The 19,980-nt window shown below is 47.7% G+C and overlaps 6 protein-coding genes across 6 annotated transcripts; 4 read left to right on the plus strand and 2 right to left on the minus strand.

Annotated features, from left to right (window-relative positions):
• The first annotated feature begins 446 nt into the window (after nt 1-446).
• Nucleotides 447-2,781, plus strand: K444DRAFT_599716 (isoamyl alcohol oxidase). Its single transcript, XM_024878587.1, has 3 exons — nt 447-1,174; nt 1,232-1,432; nt 1,482-2,781. The coding sequence occupies exons 1-3, from the start codon at nt 933-935 to the stop codon at nt 2,731-2,733; spliced, it is 1,695 nt and encodes a 564-aa protein (XP_024730215.1). The 5' UTR covers nt 447-932; the 3' UTR covers nt 2,734-2,781.
• A 1,007-nt stretch (nt 2,782-3,788) lies between these two features.
• Nucleotides 3,789-5,369, plus strand: K444DRAFT_541808 (glycoside hydrolase family 43 protein; the record flags this gene model as incomplete). Its single annotated transcript, XM_024875828.1, has 1 exon — nt 3,789-5,369. The coding sequence occupies one exon, from the start codon at nt 3,789-3,791 to the stop codon at nt 5,367-5,369; it is 1,581 nt and encodes a 526-aa protein (XP_024730216.1).
• Nucleotides 5,370-5,840: 471 nt separating this feature from the next.
• K444DRAFT_635539 (uncharacterized protein) lies at nt 5,841-6,778 on the plus strand (the record flags this gene model as incomplete). The annotated part of the gene is made up of 4 exons (XM_024883877.1): nt 5,841-5,883; nt 6,086-6,258; nt 6,292-6,368; nt 6,433-6,778. 4 exons carry the CDS (start codon nt 5,841-5,843, stop codon nt 6,776-6,778), a joined length of 639 nt encoding a protein of 212 aa, XP_024730217.1.
• Nucleotides 6,779-8,469: 1,691 nt separating this feature from the next.
• K444DRAFT_702610 (uncharacterized protein) lies at nt 8,470-9,116 on the plus strand (the record flags this gene model as incomplete). Its single annotated transcript, XM_024888057.1, has 1 exon — nt 8,470-9,116. A coding segment is annotated over one exon (556 nt), but the record flags the coding sequence as incomplete, so codon positions are not given.
• A 1,231-nt stretch (nt 9,117-10,347) lies between these two features.
• On the minus strand, nt 10,348-18,125 carry K444DRAFT_571899 (carbamoyl-phosphate synth; the record flags this gene model as incomplete). Its single annotated transcript, XM_024877335.1, has 6 exons — nt 10,348-10,853; nt 10,950-14,648; nt 14,771-14,794; nt 14,983-15,033; nt 15,145-17,438; nt 17,492-18,125. 6 exons carry the CDS (start codon nt 18,123-18,125, stop codon nt 10,797-10,799), a joined length of 6,759 nt encoding a protein of 2,252 aa, XP_024730219.1. The 3' UTR covers nt 10,348-10,796.
• A 1,399-nt stretch (nt 18,126-19,524) lies between these two features.
• On the minus strand, nt 19,525-19,922 carry K444DRAFT_172850 (uncharacterized protein). The gene has a single exon (XM_024870751.1). It carries the CDS (start codon nt 19,830-19,832, stop codon nt 19,617-19,619), a length of 216 nt encoding a protein of 71 aa, XP_024730220.1. The 5' UTR covers nt 19,833-19,922; the 3' UTR covers nt 19,525-19,616.
• Nucleotides 19,923-19,980: the final 58 nt, after the last annotated feature.

The following is a 19,980-nucleotide window of genomic DNA, read 5'->3' on the forward strand; positions in this document are numbered from 1 at the left end:
ACTAACAGAGAGCGAATGCACCACAGAGCCATTCCCTTCTCTATTAAGCACCACGAGACAGAGTATCGACCTTTTCTCTAGTCTGAGACATTAATTACTTTCTGTTCTGTATCTATCTTCGAATTTGCCTACTTCGAACAATACTAAGGATGTGTTGCGCAACGGGCTTAAGGCACCCAATTTCGATCCTTGGTGGAGTCTCTGATTCGGATCGGAGATGATCTGGACTGCTGCGAAGTGGGGTTGTTCAAGGAGTTGCCGATGAGGCAATGCAGTGCCGTATAAATTTATTGCGCGATGGTGGCGCTCACGGACCCCCTGTGGCTAGAATGGGGTTCTTTACGATCATAGCGCATCTCCATTCAACTTTGCTCCGACCCCTTTTCACTGATCCATCCCTCGAGTCCCGAGGCACGACCATCTATATCGGGCCGCAAAGAACCAATAGCTCCCCCCTGATGATCGAGACCTGCCTGTCGACGCAGGAACACCGGGGACGGTATATCAGACGAAATATCAACATGGTAAACCGCGACAAGAACAAAAGAAGACATTCAAAAGCCAACTCCCCAGGGTTTTTCGTGTGTTGGCCATTCACCCATCTCGGCATTGGTTCCCCTCTATCATTTAATTACCGTCCTGTGGATTCTACTCCTAGAACTGCTTATTGAATGTGATAGTGAGGCGATTTCTACGATAGATATACTACAGGTTTGCCTTCCTGAAGCAGTATGGGGCGGCGGTGACAGCAGCCCCGCCACTACCCCCTAGTCAAAATAAACGGTGGCCCGGGAAGCCGTGGGGATTTGGAAATTGACTTCACGTGTGCCCTTTGCTCTTTTTACTTTCCGAAGAAGATAAAATGTTTCCGGGCTGCCTCGTTCCCTTCGCTCATCTCTCAATCCTCTCTTTCCGAAGACACAGAAGCCAAGATGAAGTTCTCCACCATCGCCGCCTTAGTCGCCCAGTCATCCATGGCCCTGGCTTCTAAAAGCTGCCATTGTTTCCCAGGCGATTCTTGTTGGCCATCAACTAAAGCCTGGAGTAACCTCAACAGCACAGTCGGAGGCCGACTTATTTCCACAGTCCCCATCGGGACGCCTTGTCATGACCCAACTTTCAACGCTGCCGAGTGTGCGAACTTACAAAGCGAATGGACCCTCCCGCAGACGCAGTAAGTTCCGTCCACGATCTCCCATTTGACGACTGGTAGTTCTAAACTTCAGGGTAGTTTAGACTCGTCCTCATCGGTAATGGCGCCGTACTTTGCAAATCAGAGCTGTGACCCGTTCACTGCCGAGTCGAAGCCTTGCCTTCTTGGGAATTACGTCCGGTATGCAATCAACATGTCGACAGTTGATGATGTGATTGCTGGTATCAAGTTTGCGGAGAGCAATAACATCCGTTTCGTGATACGTAACACAGGCCATGAGTAAGTTACGCAAATTTTCTTGAGTATAAGAAATTTACTAAGTCGATAGTTTCCTCGGGAGGTCTACCGGTGCCGGGGCTCTTTCTGTCTGGACCCATTATCTCAAAGATATTGAGTTCCAAGAATGGTCAGACCGCCATTACCAAGGATCGGCAGTGAAGATCGGAGCCGGCATTGAAGGGTATGAAATCTTGGAGGCGGCTTCAGCAAAAGGCCTGGTGGTAGTCGGAGGTGAATGTCCCACCGTCGGTATTGCTGGCGGTTACACTCAAGGTGGTGGACACTCTGCTTTGAGCACTGAATTCGGTCTCGCAGCGGACCAGACCCTCCAGTTCGAGGTTGTCACTGCTTCCGGAGTTTTAGTTACTGCCTCCCGAACTGAGAATTCAGATCTCTACTGGGCTTTGAGCGGTGGTGGGGGTGGAAACTATGGCGTTGTTGTCTCTATGACAGTCAAGACATACCCGGACACTATGGTCAGCGGAGCGGGTCTGCAGTTTGCTGCCGCCTATACGACAACAGATATATTTTACAAGGCTGTCGCAGAGTTCCATACTCTTCTACCTGCTATGGTCGACAATGGGACTATGGTCGTGTACTACTTCACCGACGCATACTTCATCATCAATCCCTTGACGGCTTACAACAAAACCTCTGCAGAAGTCAAGGCCATCCTCAGCCCATTCATTGCTGTCCTGAATAGCCTCAGCATTCCATTTGAGGTGGCTTATACCGAATTTGCGACTTACGAAGAGCATTACGCTACCTACATGGGACCGCTTCCGTATGGCAACATTGGCGCCGAGGAATACCAGTTTGGCAGTCGACTAGTCCCGCGCTCTGTGGTGCAAGACAACAACGATGGACTTCAAGCTGTCTTGCGCAACATTACCGAGAACGGTGTCCTTCTGGTAGGCATAGCTACAGATGTCTCAGCACCAGTGAAATCAGGCAACGTGTCAAATGCCGTACTACCCGCCTGGCGCGATGCCTTAATACACACATATTTGACGACCGCATGGGACTCCACGGCGCCCTGGTCCGATATGATTCACGAGCAGGATTTGATGACCGATGAGTTTGTGCCACAACTGGAGGCTGTTACCCCTGGCAGTGGGGCATACATGAACGAGGCCGATTTTCGCCAGCCAAACTTCCAAGACGTGTTCTTCGGCGCTAACTATCCAGCCCTGTTGGCTATCAAGCTGAAGTGGGATCCCAACTCTTTCTTTTATGCTACAAAGGGCGTTGGTAGTGAGGTTTGGAACGTGGCTAATGACGGGCGAATGTGCCGAGTTTAAGGGAATTTAATAGCCAAGTGATAAATAAAAATAAATTTTAATAGCATTTCTAATTTTGGATGACATATCACAGCACTTTTTGGAGGATCTGCAATAATGCATGGAGGCAACCATTCCATTTCCTGGAGAGGGTACTCTAGCAAATAGTCATGGGTGAAAGGTTGTTTGTAAAGGAGCCCAGTCTTGCCACTTCGTTGGGAAGCTTGCTGACCACCCGTGATCAACAACACAATACTTGACGTTACTGTACGGAGTACTCAGCTTCTCGGCGTTAGTTCATGAGCATTCGTAATCCCACTTTTTAAGACTGTCTCATCTGGTCTTTGGTCCTTTATTCTATTCCAACATCCGTATCTCATCCAGGTCTCATCCGTCAGTCGCTTGTTGTAACTATGATATTTTATAAAGGCCAATTAAACCCAGTTTTTTAATTAATTTTAATACGGATTGGATAGATTGAGTTAAAATGGATTAAATACGTATATTTATTAGTATTAGAGTATGTCTTATAATAGAGCGATTAAAGTTCTGAAGTATTATGAATGCAATAAGCGACGTGACTAGTGACAGCTAGATGGGATAAACATTAAGATAAATAGTTACCTGGTAATTATTCTCATATGCCCTAGTCCCGTGAGACCCCGCAGTAATCTATAGTACTCTATGAGCCTAGATTCATCTTGATTTGGCTCGTTTCATACCCTGTAACTCAGAATACTAGGGCACTGAAATATATTATTCTAGTTCCACACCAACAACAGAAGTAGTGCCAAGAACTTCTTGAGAAGCGGACAAACCAAATAATTAGAATTAACAGGCAAAATAGCGCAATTAATCTCAAATATTTCAGGAGGAAGAAACATTTATTCCTTCCGGAATATTCTTTCCGAATTCGAGGTGTGACCCCGCGATGTCCGGAACAATTGTGCCCGGATTTACGGATATTAAGTTAATGATCATCTGGAAAATCTGCGATATTGGGTCTTCTACAAATGATTGTCAAGCTCCCTATGTTCTTTTAAGCTCGAGGCTTTGTTTCTTTCCTCGCTCTCGCGATGAAGTTCGCCATTTTTACTTTCTGTTCCGGCTTCCTGGCCGTGTTAACGCACGGAGAACAATTTACCAACCCAGTTTTGTGGGAGGATCTCGCTGACAACGACGTCTTCCGCGTCGACGATGTTTATTACTACACTGCTTCGACTATGCACTACTCGCCTGGTGCCCCAATTCTACAATCTTACGACCTCGTCAACTGGGAATACATAGGCCATGCTGTGCCTAACCTCCCCTGGGGGAACAAGTACAATTTGCAAGGTGGGAATGCTTATGTAAAGGGCATCTTTGCATCTACTATGAGATACAGAGCAAGCAACAAGCAATTCTACTGGATTGGCTGTATTGAGTATAGTCGTACTTATGTTTACACCTCTACCTCTGCTACGAACACGTGGACCCCTCGCTCAGAAATCAACACTTGTTACTACGATTGCGGACTCCTTATCGATGATGACGATACTATGTATGTGGCTTATGGGAATACTCAAATTTCGGTTGCACAACTCTCAGCGGATGGCCTCGGTCAAGTGAAGACTCAGGTCGTCTACAATACACCTAGCAGTATCGGTACGCTAGAAGGATCCCGAATGTATAAGATCAAAGGAGTGTATTACATATTCTCCACTAAACCTGCCAACGGGCAATATGTGTTACAATCTTCTAGCGGGCCATTTGGCCCATATACCATCAAAGAACTACTTTTGAATCTAGGGTCTCCTATTCCGGGCGGGGGGGTTCCTCACCAAGGCAGTTTGGTCGAGACACAAAATGGGACATGGTATTACATGGCATTTGTGGACAGCTATCCTGGCGGAAGAATGCCCGTTCTCGCACCGATAACATGGGGCTCCGACGGGTTCCCGGTCATCACCCTGGTGAGCGGAGCGTGGGGATCGTCTTACAACTACCCTCTGGCGCCTCGAGTTCTGGAGTCGTACACTGGTACCGATTCTTTCCAAGGGACCTCACTCGGCCCACAATGGGAATGGAATCACAATTCCGATACTACCAAATTCTCTGTCAACAACGGTCTCATTTTGAACGCAGCAACAGTAACATCTGACCTGTATTCCGCGTGCAACACCCTCACACACAGAATTATTGGGCCCACGTCGTCAGGGACGATAATACTGGATTACTCTAAGATGAAAGACGGTGATCGCGCTGGGCTTGTGCTTCTACGAGACACAAGTGCTTGGATCGGGGTTGTGAACAATAGGGGCACATTCAGGGTATCCATGTGGTCCGGACTGACCATGACCTCAACATGGGGCACAGCCAGCACAGGAGCTGAAGTTAAAGGTGTTACGATTTCAGGTGGAAAAGTATGGCTGCGCATCTATGCTGATATTCATGTTGGGACCGGAAAGCAGGGAACTTTCTACTATAGCACAGACGGCTCGACCTTCACAGCACTTGGAAGCTTGACTCTCAATAGCGCCTGGAATTTCTTTCTGGGATACCGATATGGTATTTTCAATTTTGCTACCAAGGCTCTTGGTGGCTCGGTGGCAGTCATTTCTTTCACGATGGATTCTCCGGGATCTACAACGACTGGAGGCACAATCACTCAGTCATAGAGTGTTTTCCTTACTAGTTGTTTGTAAACAAAACAATCTTTCCTGTATGTCAGATGATAGCTACTTAGGGGTCATCAGCGGAATTGGTAGTACAGTGAGTTTGAATTGACTGAAGCGCTCGCTTTGGTTAGTCGCAATGCAGATACTCTCATTTTGTTTTACCGCGATGTCAATAGGGTTTTCTTTATGTGAGCAGGTGAGCCGAGGGAGATCAGTGCGTGAGCAAGGAGGCAACCTGATCAACACTTGAGATGCGACGTTATTTAAGATTCGGCGCAGGTTACCTTGAGGTTGAGAAAGAAACTCGTTGTGAGATGAAATGAGACCAGTTTTGTCTCGTATGCATGCTCCTTGAGCACACCGAAAGATAGTTCAACTATTGGACCGTCTAGGAGGCATTACAGCAGCGATCTAGCTGGGCACCAAGCTGCGGCCACACCCACAAAGCTTCAACGGCACAGCATCTTCACTATGCCCGGCTCATCTTTTCTGCTCCCCTTTAACCCCACTCTGTGTAAGTTTGTGTAAACCTCATTACAGCTCAATTAAAAACATGTCCTTCGGCTGGAGCGCTGGCGATATCATAGCCGCCGTCAACCTCCTCGAAATCACCAAGGCTCTGAATTCCGTAACAGGCAGTTCTTCAGATCGCAAACGAGCCTCTTCATTCATAACGCCTATAACCTGTTCGCTTTAAACCATGCACTCAAATGCAGTTGAAGAAGAAGAAAGGGTTTCCATCTCTACCCTCGAAGAAAAGAAAGCCAGCACTTTAATGCCAATAGTTGAAGCTTTGAAGCCACCAGTAAAAGAATTCGCGGACAAGGTGCTGAAATATTCCAGTGTTGAACGGATATGGGAAGAGGAAACGAGATTGGATGAAACGGCAGTATGAGAAGTTGAAGTGGCATTTTGTGGAGAGGGAGGACTTACTGAGTTGGGGACGACCATCGAGGCGCATTTTGCAGCTCTAGGAGCATTATATCGGAAGTTGATATTGTGAGTGCCGAAACCTGCATTTCAGTGACTGTCACTGGTGGATTAAGGCTGACTTTGAAACTAGTAATGTGCTCGAATTCCACGGGTCAAAATCCGTAGAAAGGGACGTGGACATTCTTCGCGCCGTGAATGCAAACTCGGACGGAGTTGGAGAGATATATCGTCTATTGACGCACATGCGAGAGTTACAGGAGAGCTACGCGGGAAATCTGTTGGCGTTGGACCCGATCCTGGTGGATAAAGAATCTGAAATGAAAGGTGCGAAGCCAAACGAAGTTATGCAGTCTTACATTGCGAAAGCCATGTTGCTGGTCCAGCCTGGCATTCAAGAGACCGTGACGGATGAGTTTGCTGCAAAAGCCAACAGGATGAAAGTTGATGGTTCTGTTATCCGCAAGCTCAGAACTTAGTTATCTGTTCCAAATCCGAGACTCTGGCTATTCGGACCCAAGTCAACAACCTCGAGCGCAATTGTTTTCGGTACAGCAAGGAAAAGGCAGCTACCCGTTGTGGCATCTCCGTGTCGACCCAAGAGTTATGCTGGCAGCAGGAACACACAAGAGGGTATTTTAGTGGGACTAGTGTACTTTTTTTTATACCAACTGCTGGGACAAGTACCACCAAGGAGCGATACTTGATGGCTGGACAAGTGAGGAGAAATTCAATGTGTTGAATTGGACTTTCAACTCTGGCACAGAGTGCATAGTGCCTATTCGAGTGCTCTGCAAGGAAGTTTCTGGGTGTTGTTGCATCATTGGTGGTTTTCGGAATTTTAGACGTTCTGAGGATCGCAAGATCAAGTCCTGCTTGGATGATGTTTTCGCGGTGTTTCAAGATGACGAGGCTACGAGTCTTTTGATCAACTCGTCTGGGCCGAATCCTTTCCAAACAGGCCTTGAAAAGAGTGTCTTGGATCGGCTTGACATTTCAAAAATTGGTGGAAACAGAGCAATTCGTTCCCTCAGCTGAGTTGATGAGCTTGCCTTGGTAAAGAGTAAAATTACAAGAGATCAGCGAAAGTTTGTTTTAACAGGACGTCCATATTCTGCACCGGAACCACAGATTTTGTGCCAAGATTGAGGTTAAAGAGGGTGAGCTCAGTCGATACTTGTTTTGATTACTGTGAAACGGGGGGGGGTCGCCACAAAGCCATCGGTAATGCTCAACTGGAGGCGTCCAATATTGTGGCTGAAATGAACCCAAAGAAATCGAACATTATTCAATCCGCCTCAAAGATAAGGAGAGAAAGGAAATTGATCTGTAAGCCTGTTCTTCTTTGGTACACTTTCAGGCGTGAGTGCTAGCCTTATATCGAAAAGTTTACCCGACACGGGTCAACCCCATGAACCGTGCCCCATTTTAGAACGGCAATGATAAGAATATCTTCCAAACACGGGTGCATAGAATTTGAGGCTGGAAGCCTCTTTCATGGCTTGAGTGCAGCTTTGGATGAAGAAAGATTAATCGCCACCCACCAACCCGCCCACCACGCCAAACTCCATGTACTGCTCTTCCTTCATTTACGAGGAATCGTACAGACTTACTAGAAGATTGGCAATTGTTAGGGACAATTCCAGTCTGGATTGCTCAAATTCATAATGAGTTCGTCTCTTAGCGTTGCTCCTGCAGTTGTTTGGCACTGACTCCCACAGCAGCGAAGGAGTGTGATGAGGAGTCTCGGGAGAAACCCACGAAAAAGCCGTTCATTAACCCAGCAATACAGAAGATTTGGTTTATTTTGTTATATTTTAGTAGGTCTTCTTCTGCGGTCTAATAAACCTCACCAGATGCTCAAAAGTAAATAGCTGCAGCTGCAACAACCTTCGCTACTGTCCTCGGATGTTCGTCTGATGCTACTCAAGGGTTGTCCTTATTCAGAACCGATTCTGCTGCAATAATAGATTACCTCGCCACAGCAACTGCATCGGACGAAACTCAATTTCAGCACCCAGATCTGCCGGATGTTTGGTCTTGGGGGTTTTCCGGTATGCTTCGCCATGTTCTCTCCCATATTTCGTAACGGTCGCTGACTGTTTCTCCTTGCAGGTGTCTGCGAACACTACACCGACCATTATCACGTAAGATTCAACGAAGGGAGATGCTACCATGCCTTCCCTCCATTGTTTTCCATCCAAGATCTCGTGGAAAAAGCACTCAGCAACTCAACATTCGTCGACACGCGTGACACAATCAACACTTGGAACATCGCTCTCGCAGCAAAGCCTTCCAATTCCTCGTTCTCCGCTCTAGCAGATTCAGCATCTCGACGAACAAAATCTATATCCCTCTTTCGAGGCGCCGCAGCAGCGGTTGCGCTCTCCCTTATAATAAGCCTCGCGAACGTCTTTGCCTTTTTTGCGCTAGCCGTCTTCTGTCCCTTGATGGAAGACAAAACCGAGCTCAAATACCGGACTACGATCTTTAGTATCGCAGTTTTTGACTCCTTGCTATTTGCTGGCGCAATTGTGATGTTCTCCTCCGCGATGTTAATCGGGCCTGCTGCTCTAGCTTCATTGGACGACGCCTCGACGCGATTGTTTGCGAATCGGGTTGCGAACCAAGTTGCGAACCATGTTGAGATAGGAATTGTTGTTGCGCTGGTTGCACTGCTCTGTCGGATCATGAGTGTGCCGATCATTGCACTGTTTTTTTCTTAGCATAGTATTCAGTGAGATTCTGCTCATAGTTCTCGTGGGGTATGTGATATGGAAGTTTACGGTTAAGATAACGGAGAACCATCAACCTGTGGGGTGTTGAGATCAGACGAGGGGATGAAGGGATTCTATTTCTTGAAGAGTTTGATCGAGTGGGGGAGTCCTCAACGAATACATGTACAAATAGAACTGTGAGAAGGCTAAGTGCCACCCCGAGATACCAATACGAGCGATTGATTAATCGGGCCTAAGCGAGGCGCCCGATTCGCTAATAAAAAAGCTTAATTTTAAAATAATATATAACTTTCTAATAAAGAGTCAATGCAAAGGTTTAATTAAATAAAAAAGGTTAATATATATAAGAGACTTAAATAAATCTTTCTTGGATTAAATTTTATTAAAGATAAAGATTTATATAATTTTATATTTTATAAAACTATTTTATAATTAAAATTATTTAGAATTATAATAAATGGTTCTAGCTAATATTACTTAATTAATATAGATAATTAAACTATCTCTAAAACACCCTATTAATAAGTGTTTAATAATTTATAATTACAATAATATTTTAATATCTTAAAAAGTTCGCTTGTATTCGACTTCGCATTTATGAACCGGAGTTCGATTAAGTAGGCAATTAAGCAATCGGGGCCCGCAGTTGGACCCCGATTGATCAATCGCTCATATTGACAAACCGGGGTAAACAGGTGGATCCGATTCTTGTCTGGTTTCGACAGGCGGCTCGCCTGATGGACACCGAAGCTTGCGCATGCAGGATGCTACACTAGTTTTTCAAGAATAGCCCAGAGTAGTGACTGGGTAATCTGGAGAATGAGGTTTGCTCGGAGCATGCGGTATTCCCGGCACAATTGCTGTCAACCCCTGAACCCCTATTTTAGGCGAGCTTGGAAGTTCCCGAATGCATTGTAAGCCAGCATTAGAACACGACTTCAGACGGTATAGAATGTGCCTCTACATATCGCTATCAAAAGACTGAAACTTCAAATTTTCTCTAGAAAGACCCACTTCCGTCCTCCAAGTCCTGGAGCCGATTGTGAGCAAGCCAGGGCGTGATTTAAGAACGGCCTCAGCTTGACCCAGGCGTCCTGCGAACGCGGGCCCAAGTACGGCCGAGGATAGAACCTACATTAGCCCTCAATGGGATTTCAGTGGGTCCCCTAAGACCTGGCTACAATTTCCTCTAAAACCTGCCCTGAATTTCAGCTCAAGTGGAGTCAAGGAAAACGAAACATAAATCGTGAGCTGAAGAATTGCCGAGGAATTAGTATAATTCGAAAACAGTGACAAGATTGAAGTGCAAGCGCGGAGAAGAGAATTGCATAGCATTGAGACGATTGCGAGCTTTACTTCTTGTTGGCGGTGGGTAATTACTACTCTCCGCTCACTCATATGCATCGCGAAGCAAACCGCACGTCCATTAAGAATATTAAAATTCAAGACTTTCCACCGAATGCACATCCAGCCAGTGCCTTCTCAGCGAGCAAAGCTTAAATAACTGTCTATATTCCTGCAGGTGATCTTGCCCTCTCGGTATAAACAGCTCAAATTTGTCTATCAATAACTCATAAACACGGATATCAGACTTTTCTTTTATACTCCTAACCCCGATCTCTTTTCTCTCCTTTGAACAATCCAATTGAAAAGTCCCGTGGAGGAGTGACATGAAATCTACGCCCCCCCCAACCGCTCCTCCTCCGCTCCTCCTCCGCTCCTCCACCGCTTATCTTTTTTTTCGCAAGACCCGACACATTTATGACGCCATAACCAAAGCCAGCAAAGCCATTCGGCAGTAAAGCCCATATCTCATCTATCGACAAACAGTTAGCAAAGCCCACTCAAATTTTCAATACAAGGGAGGGATGAGGGAGAAAGGGAAAAATGGAAGGAAAGGGACCAGACATACCTGTCTAAAATACGCCGCCCTCTGATCGAAATCCACCTCCTCGCCAATCTCTCTATTTCTCGGCAAAGGATGCATAACAATCATGCTCGCCTTCGCGCTCCTCAACGTCCTATTATCCACCACAAAGCTATCCTTCAACCTCTCATACTCCTCCAGATCATCGAATCTTTCCTTCTGCACGCGCGTGCAATACAGGACATCGGAGTGTGCGATCACTTCAGGGGTCAGTTCCGTGGTCTCGATGAGCAGTTGGCCCGGCTTGGCTTTGATGAGCTCCAGGATCTCGCGGGGAAGGGAGAGAGCCCGAGGAGACACGAGCTGTATTTGGACGTCGTAGTGCTGGAGCAGTTTGACTAGTGAATGGACTGTTCTTCCATATCGAAGGTCACCGGTAAAAGTGATCGTTAATCCCGTAACGGTGCCGAGTTCCTCACGGATGGTGAAGAGATCAAGGAATGCTTGAGTAGGATGTTCCTTGCTGCCGTTTCCGCCGTTTATAATCGGCACAGGAGAGAACTTGGCCGCGGTCTCAGCAGAGCTTTCGTCTGGGTGGCGGAGCACGATAGCGTCGCCGTAGCAGCCGAGAGTGCGGATCGAGTCGGCGAGGGACTCGCCTTTCACTGTGCTCGAGTGGGAAGTAGTGATGGCGACTGTTCGACCACCGAGACGTTGCATGGCGGCGTCGAACGAGGCAGATGTTCGAGTTGAGGGCTCGTAGAACATGGTGCAGAGGAGGCGGCCTTTGAGGATTGAGAGGACGCCTTCGCGTTGTACACCAAGACGCATCTCTTGCGCGACTGTGAAGAGGAGATGCAGGTCCTGGCGGGTGAATTGGTTAACGGAGAGGACATGTTGGTTCTTGAAAGGGGATTGACCGAGGAGGGATTGCAGTGATGGAGAGATTGTTGGCTGAGGATACAAAGGTGGTCCAAACTCCTCGGAGAGGGCAGATGTTCGTTGCGGGGATTGAGCTTGTCCAGAGGTGCCATCGAGGAACCTTGATCGGTTTGCAGGACGCATTGCCGGAGCGGCTAGCATGGAATATCTTCGCCCATGAGCGCTCTCTGGTCTTGGAATCAAGGCCGGAGAGCTAGGCATGGCTTTGACAACCGGAGACATAGGCGAGACGGTATGCGAATCAATCAAATGAGAGGACATGTCCTTCCCATCAACACCGTCATAGCATGGCTCGCCATCCAAGCAAGCAGTCTTCTCCTGGAAGACCACGCGCTGAACAGCTCCACGCATAATCTTTCCTGCAAAGGGAGACCAGACAGGCGTTGCCGCAATTGTGTATGGGCGATCGATCTCTACCTCAGCAGAGGCACCCATTTGATCGTGAAGCTCAAAGATCTCCTTGGGATTGTCGTGAAGGCGTGCTTTGATATCGTCAATAGTGAGCTTGCCATCAGCCACTGCAGTGAACAGCAGTGGGAGTGTGTCGGCAATGCCAATAGCCGCATTTGGAGCTTGCTTCGCGGCGTGTGCCAACTGGTATGGCAAGCTACCCACAGAGAAGACGTCGATAATGCTCATATGCTCCCAAAGGGCTTTCTGATCTTCGGCGGTGGGCAGGACCTTGGCTTGAGGGTAATCATCTTGGCTCAAGAACAATGCATAGACTGCAACATCACAAGTGACCCTAAGCCCCTTCTGTTTTGAGAGGGCAATCAACTTGATGTCGTCCTTAGTTGTGACACTGGTAACATGAATCTTCCTGCTGTGGAGGCTGGCCAGGAGCAAAATTGAAGCAAGATCCGTCATCTTGGCGTCGGTGACAATTGGCTTGAAGTCTGGCCATGCCTCAAAATGTGCAGTCACAGCAGCGACTTTGCTAATATTGTCTGACAGGTGATTGAATGGGATAAAAAGCGATCCGACTTCTCCCGTGACTTGGCTGATTTGGTCAGCATTGGACGAAGTCGCTGCAACGGAGAAGTTGTAGTCACAGCTTGCTCCACGCTTGCTGTTTAATTGGGCAGCCTTCAGAGCCCGGGCATCTGTCACGGAGCCTTCAAGACCAAGTGGCATGATGCGGATCATGCTGAAGCCAGCAGATATCGATGCTCTTGTAACAGTCTGGAAATCATGACTGCCACGTGTGGCAATACCTGGCACAAAGGCTGCAATGTTGACGAGGCCAGGGAGCACCACAGTCCGGTGGCTCGTCTGGGCATCAATGTTGCTGATCTCCAAATCAAAATGTCTAGCAATTGCCTCGATCAGGATCTTGGCATTCTTGACGTTAGTCACCAAGGGAGTTTGGTAGTCGACAGCCATTCTTCTGGTCTGATAACCCTTGCTCATATAGTTGGCTGGACGTCTGTAACGATTGCTGGAAGGAAGATTGATGTAGAGATCAATCATGTTGTTAGCCAAATGCTGAGTCAAAGAGAACTCCGATTTCTGGTCGTCGTCACCCTCCCCAAGAATCTCTAGGTACTGGACGGGGACATCGTGCTCCTGCAAGAAATCCGCAGTACCAGCAGTGGCAAAGAGCTTGTAGCCCATGCGTTGCAGCTTAAGGACTGAGGGCAACATTTCTTTCTTATCCTTGTACGAACCAATCGACAACAAAATGTTCCGATTAGGCAACTTGAAGCCGGTCGAAATCAAGGCTTTGATGTAAGCCTCGTACTTATCGACGCCGAAGCAAGCAACTTCACCGGTTGAAGCCATCTCAACACCAAGAACGGGGTCGGCTCCAGATAGTCGGGAGAAACTGAACTGCGGCACTTTCACACCGACACAGTTCGGCGGAAGCTCGGTGGGAGGATACTCGGTGAACGGAATCCCCATGATCGCCTTGGTAGCCATTTCGATGAGATCAATACCCATCACCTTCGAGACAAAAGGGAAAGATCTCGAAGCGCGGACGTTGCATTCAATGACCTTGATATCATTGTCTTTGGCGATGAATTGAATGTTGAAAGGGCCCGTCACATTCAATGCATCACCGATCTTCCGAGTAGCCTCCTCAATCCGCTGAATTGTAGTGGGTTCGAGATCTTGAGGTGGCAGGATTAACGTAGCATCTCCAGAATGAACACCAGCATTCTCAACATGTTCGGAGATGAAGTGCCCAACCATCTTCCCATCTTTTGCGACAGCGTCCATCTCAATTTCCTTGGCGTTCTCAATGTATTTTGTAATGACGACTGGGTGCTCGCGAGAAACCTCGGCTGCCTGTGCAAGATACGCCTCAAGATCGGCTTCGGAGTAAACTGTGTTCATCGCTGCTCCCGAGAGAACATACGACGGCCGCACCAAGACGGGGTATGACACTTTCTTGCAGAAGACCTTTGCTTCATCAAAGCTGGTCAATTCCTTCCATGTGGGCTGATCAACCCCGATTCTATCCAGCATACGTGAGAATTTGTAACGATTCTCGGCTGTATCAATCATTTCAGGAGATGTTCCCAAGACCTTGACGTTGAGACGATGCAGAGGAAGAGCAATGTTGTTCGGAGTTTGACCACCCATGGCGATGAGCACACCACTCGAGTTTTCCATCTGGTAGATATCAAGGACAGTTTCCAAGTTGATATTCTCAAAGTAAAGACGATCGGCTTCGTCGTAATCGGTGCTGACAGTCTCCGGGTTGTAGTTGACCATAACCGTCTTGAAGCCAGATTCGCGAAGAGTTCGGATTGCTCGAACGGAGCACCAGTCGAACTCGACGGAACTCCCGATTCTGTACTATAAGTTCTCGAAGTCAGTATTTCCTAAAGAGGTGGAATGTACAAGTCATGACAATGTCTCAAAAGTACTTCTGGGACACTCGAAATAGAAGTTAGAACTCCGAGAATGGGAGGACTTACGACGCCCGATCCCAAGACCATAATCTAAAGAATGCGTTAGCGATAGTAACGGGATGCTGAGAGTAAAGAGATAAGGTCCAGGGGTCCGAAAGGTCGTTGAAATCGGAGCTGTCGATTTCAACGGTTACAGCAACAACCAGTGAGATTGCTGAGGCAGCGAGTCCATCCGGAAGGCAGGCGCATCCTGTCGGGAAAGAAAAACATTGACTCACGCCGTGATCATTAAAAGAAACATCATTCTCTGAGCCATTGTATGTCAGGTACTAGGTAACGGGGAAGTCAGCAATTGCTCGATTAAGGTCGTTCCGGGAGAATTGAGAGGTTGTCTCGGGAGAAGATCATGAGACAGTCAAAGCTGGGAGAAGGCTTCTCACAAGATAGTTCGTAAAGGCTGGAAACTCAGCAGCGACAGTATCAATCTGCTTCACAACCGGTACAATCCCAGCTTCGACTCTCATTCTCCTGACTGCCAGCTCGTTCGAGCTCCAGAATTTGGCAAGCTGGCGATCGCAGAAGCCAAGCTGCTTGGCTTGGCGGAGCATACTTGTGGTGATGGTGCCTGCATTGAATGTGGTCATCAACTTGCCAAAGTCGCTGAGCCCCTTGAGCTTGCTCAGGAACCATTTGTCAATCTTGGTCATCTCCCAAATCTTATCGACGGAGTAACCAGAGTGCATGGCGTTTGCAATGGCGAAGAGACGTTGATCAGAAGGAGTCTGTAACTCGTCGTCAATAGACATGAGCGCTTTTGTATCGTTGAAGCCAAGATTATGGAAGTCAATTGCTCGAATCGCTTTCTGGATGGCTTCTTCAAACGTTCTTCCAATGCTCATGACTTCACCAACACTCTTCATTGATGATCCGAGCTGGGTAGAGACACGGGTGAACTTTTTCAAGTCCCATCTGGGCATCTTCACAACAACGTAATCAAGTGAGGGCTCGAAGCAGGCGCAAGTGACCTTGGTGACGGAGTTGGAAATCTTGTTCAGAGGAATGCCCAGACCAAGCTTAGCAGCGATGAAAGCTAACGGGTAGCCGGTCGCTTTCGAAGCCAGTGCTGAAGATCTGGATAATCGAGCATTGACTTCGATAATGCAGTACTCTCTGGAGAACGGATTCAGTGCATACTGAATATTGCATTCTCCGACGACTCCCAGATGCCGGATCACGTTGACTGCAGTCGTTCGAAGCATATTGTAATCTTCGTCTGACAGGGTCTGTGATGGCGCAACAACGATCGAGTCTCCAGTGTGGATTCCCAGGGGATCGAAGTTCTCCATGTTGCAAACAGTGATGCAATTGTCTCGAGCATCTCGAACAACCTCGTACTCAATTTCTTTCCAGCCTTTCATACTTCGTTCAATCAGAACTTGCGGGCTTGCAGCAAATGCCTTGTTGCAAAGGGCGAGCAATTCCCGCTCGTTATCTGCAAACCCGCTGCCAAGCCCACCCAAGGCGTATGCAGCTCGAACAATGACTGGGAATCCAATTCCTTTCACGACTCGCATCGCCTCCTCCACGGTGCTTGCTGACGCAGACTTCGCACATTTCTCACCGATCGATTCCATGCTTCGTGCAAACAGTTCTCGGTCTTCGGTCGTGATGATTGTGTCAATTGGAGTTCCCAGAACTTTCACTCCAAGCTCTTCAAATTCATCCTTCAACTGGATGCCAACCTGTAAAGCGGTCTGACCTCCAAACGTAACGTATATCGCATCAGGTCGCTCATGGACAATGACCTTTCGCACAAAGTCCGAAGTAACGGGCAGGAAATAAACCTTATCAGCCAATCCCTTCGAAGTCTGAATAGTTGCAATGTTGGGATTGATCAAGACGGTGTAAATTCCTTCCTCTTTCAGTGCTTTTATCGCTTGACTTCCAGAGTAATCAAATTCTCCTGCTTGACCAATACTCAAACCCCCACTCCCCAAGACGAGAACTTTCTTGACATCAACCTTTGGATGTAGTCTGTCGTTCTCCTCAGCATCTCCTCCAGGGAAATGAACAGGTGCCGAAAGAAGCTGCCGATCCTTGATGGCACCAACAATTGTTTGGATGAATATGTCAAATAAGAATTCTGTGTCTCGGGGTCCTGGGGTGCTCTCTGGGTGGAATTGAACACTAAAGTATGGTTTGCTCAAGTGTCGAATACCTTCGTTACTGCCGTCGTTGGCATTGACAAATAGTTCCGTCCACTCGGCGGGTAGAGTAGCTGCATCCACAGCGAAACCGTGATTTTGGGATGTAATGTGACATTTTCCAGTCAGCATATTCGTGCAAGGAATGTTGTGTCCACGGTTACCGAACTTCATCTTAAGAGTGCTTGCACCAGCAGCTCGAGCCAGCAATTGATGTCCCAAACAAATGCCAAAAATCGGTGTTCTGTTCTCTGCCATGGCGGATGAAATATGCTTCACGGTCTTCTCCATCATGGCAGGATCACCAGGGCCATTGGAGATGAAGAGGCCATCGTAGTCCTTACCAGCAAGGGCTGGGAAATCGTAGTCCCACGGACAGACCATGACCTCCACGCCTCTTCTGAGTAGACACCGTAATTGATTGTACTTCAAACCAACATCCAAGCACAACACACGTAAGGGTCTTCCAGAGGGGTGTTTCAGGGTGTTTGAAGGACTTGGGGAATACAACTTCGGTTTTCGTATCGAAACTAGGTGAAGATGTCAGCCCTTTATCGTGGGCTGGGATTGAGCAAGGACTCACCATCTGCCACGAGGTTTTGTGTATTTGGATTGACCCAACCGATCGTCTCAAAAGCAGATCTCCAGTTTTCCGAGGACGCTACTGCCGAGGTACCGTTGGGAAGACCGTTTGTGTATCCATTCGAGAGACTTAAATTTTGCACCAGCATTCGTCCCAGCATGCTTCCTTCCTGTCTGATCCTCTTTGTCAGGGCTCGAGTGTCTACTCCATATATTGCTGGAACTCCTTGTTCCTTCAGCCATGTGCCCAGTGATGATGTAGCGAGAAAGTGAGAGTAGTCTTCGCCGGAGTAGGATGCGGTAATGAGACCGGCAATGTGTATTTGGGAGGCTTCGAAATGTGCAGGCAGATCCTTGAGGAGGTCGTCCATTGTCTCTCGGGAGGGCACGCCATAGTTCCCCACGAGGGGAAAGGTGATGACCAGAATTTGTCCCCGGTATGAGGGGTCGGTAATGGACTCGGGGTATCCGACCATGCCAGTCTGGAAGACCAATTCTCCTGCCACGCTCTTCTTCGCACCGAAGCTATAGCCCTGGTAGACAGCGCCATCTTGGAGCTCGAGGGCGATCAGCCCCTCGTCTTGGGCTCCTGCATCGAGGATTTGGGCTGTGACGGGAGGGAAAATTTCCGCCATTATTTTCCCCCTCCAGGTTCTTGATCCAATGATCAGAGTCGCTGCAGTGTATTCAAAAGACAATGTACAGGTTGCTTGCGTAGCTTCGGGAGGGTTCCGAGGGATTCTGTAGTCCGTAGCTGGATGATCGACTGCCAAATGAATTCTCAGTATACCAGCTCTCGCGGAAGAGTCAGGATAGTGATTGGCGCTGGCAGGAAAGTGATTGCGGAAGATTTAACGCGAGATGGAGGCTAGCCTAAATGACTGAATATATGCTGTCCCAAGAGTATGTGGGACATTGAGACTGAGAGAGCGAGCGAGCGTGGTGGGACGAAATAGAAAGAAGAGGGTTCGTCAAAGTCAAAAATCAAAATTTCGACATTGAGAGGATGGAGGGGCTAAAGCCTGCGCTAGCCGACCTGGGAGAGTGCTGCATCGTTCTGCCGCCAATTACACATGGCACGCGCGAAGGCGGTCAACGCACAATTTTATGCCGGTCCCAGGAACAGGGATTTCATTGAACCAATTTTTTCTGGGAACGTTTTCGAGCATGTCAACGTCAATGCTAATATTGGCATTAGTGATCGGGGCTTTTAGCAAGGCAAGGCATGTCTCGACACTTTTTCAGTGCAATTGCACCGTACTGTATAGCCATGGAGACCTCGAAACTGCCGACCTTTTTTATTCTTCAGAGGCAGATCCATCGCTTAGCCTTGCCTCTAAAATCGGGAAAATGTAAACGACCCCTCCCCCCACCTCGGGGGATCGATTGGGTGTATCAGTTAGGGGCTATGGTGTTAACGACTTGTGATTGGCTACTTAGGCTCTATAAAAACCTTAAGTTAGATTTTCTAATATAAGTATAAGCTAGTATATTATAAGGCCTATTATAATCACGTGCTTCTTGGCCTATTACTCACCAGGCAAATTAGTATGTGAAGAATTAAGTATTTAACAACGCCTGATCTCGGAATGCTGGGACCGGTTGATTTGGAGCAAGTCATCCAGGCGGAGGTCCATCGAGTGCCGGGCAGCAGCCGGATCTCCAAGGTTGAAATCGTCCAGCTCCACAACCTCACTTCCAGGTAGGTAATAGTGCAAACTGCAGTTTGAAACTGCAGTCCAGCCTTCAAATTTGAAACTGCTGATTAGATTCGGCAAACTAAACTGGCAAGAAAAGGCTCAAACTGCAGTTAGACTGCAGTTTGGCCACGGTTTAGTGCAGTTTAGTGCAGTTTACATACAAATTTTACAGTTTGCAAAAGGGGTTTTAAACTGCGCTTTAGATACCCTGCACTAATCTATACTGAGATACGCCGAGGCTAGACTAGACCGCTAAACTGCAGTTTAGACTGGACTGAGATCAAACTATTACCTACACTGCTCACTTCCATCTCCCCTCGGCTGTTTTTGAGCCGTCCGAATTCCTTCTGCCCCCTGTTCTCCCGCATCATTTGTATATCCTCCCTTCTCAGCGCCTCTTCCCACGTCGCGAGAATCTAAAATTCCTTAATCTTCTTCACCAGGTCCCTCATGATTACGACCTCGCAACCGAAGTCTACCTGGCTTGGGGTTCAACATTCTCTTCATCAAGTTTTCGACAGGGATATCTTCTCCTGCTAGTACCTCGAGCGTCGACGGCTTGTTATCCTCCCCCGTAGTGCTGGGCACCAGAAAGATTGTTGGCGGTAGGCTCAACAACACGAAGGGAGAAAGCTGTATCATTGATTAGTGGACGTAATAAATCATTATATGATTCAATGATAAAGATGGAAATTAGAAAGAGGGGCCGGCACTGATGAGTTGAAGAGAGAGAAGAGAGTGAAAGAAACTGATCATACCACATCAAGAGATCGCCGAGCTAGATTTGTAC

The sequence above is a fragment of the Hyaloscypha bicolor genome (assembly GCF_002865645.1).
Source record: "Hyaloscypha bicolor E unplaced genomic scaffold K444scaffold_157, whole genome shotgun sequence".
Lineage (NCBI taxonomy): Eukaryota > Fungi > Ascomycota > Leotiomycetes > Helotiales > Hyaloscyphaceae > Hyaloscypha > Hyaloscypha bicolor.

What these genes read in the sequence shown, in the direction of transcription:
- K444DRAFT_599716 (XM_024878587.1), top strand. Translation starts at nt 933, where the DNA reads ATGAAGTTCTCCACCATCGCCGCCTTAGTCGCCCAGTCATCCATGGCC. An exon ending in TGGACCCTCCCGCAGACGCA is followed by an intron (nt 1,175 to 1,231) that starts GTAAGTTCCGTC and finishes ACTTCAGGGTAG; the next exon opens with TTTAGACTCGTCCTCATCGG. An exon ending in ATACGTAACACAGGCCATGA is followed by an intron (nt 1,433 to 1,481) that starts GTAAGTTACGCA and finishes CTAAGTCGATAG; the next exon opens with TTTCCTCGGGAGGTCTACCG.
- K444DRAFT_172850 (XM_024870751.1), bottom strand. Translation starts at nt 19,832, where the DNA reads ATGATACAGCTTTCTCCCTTCGTGTTGTTGAGCCTACCGCCAACAATC.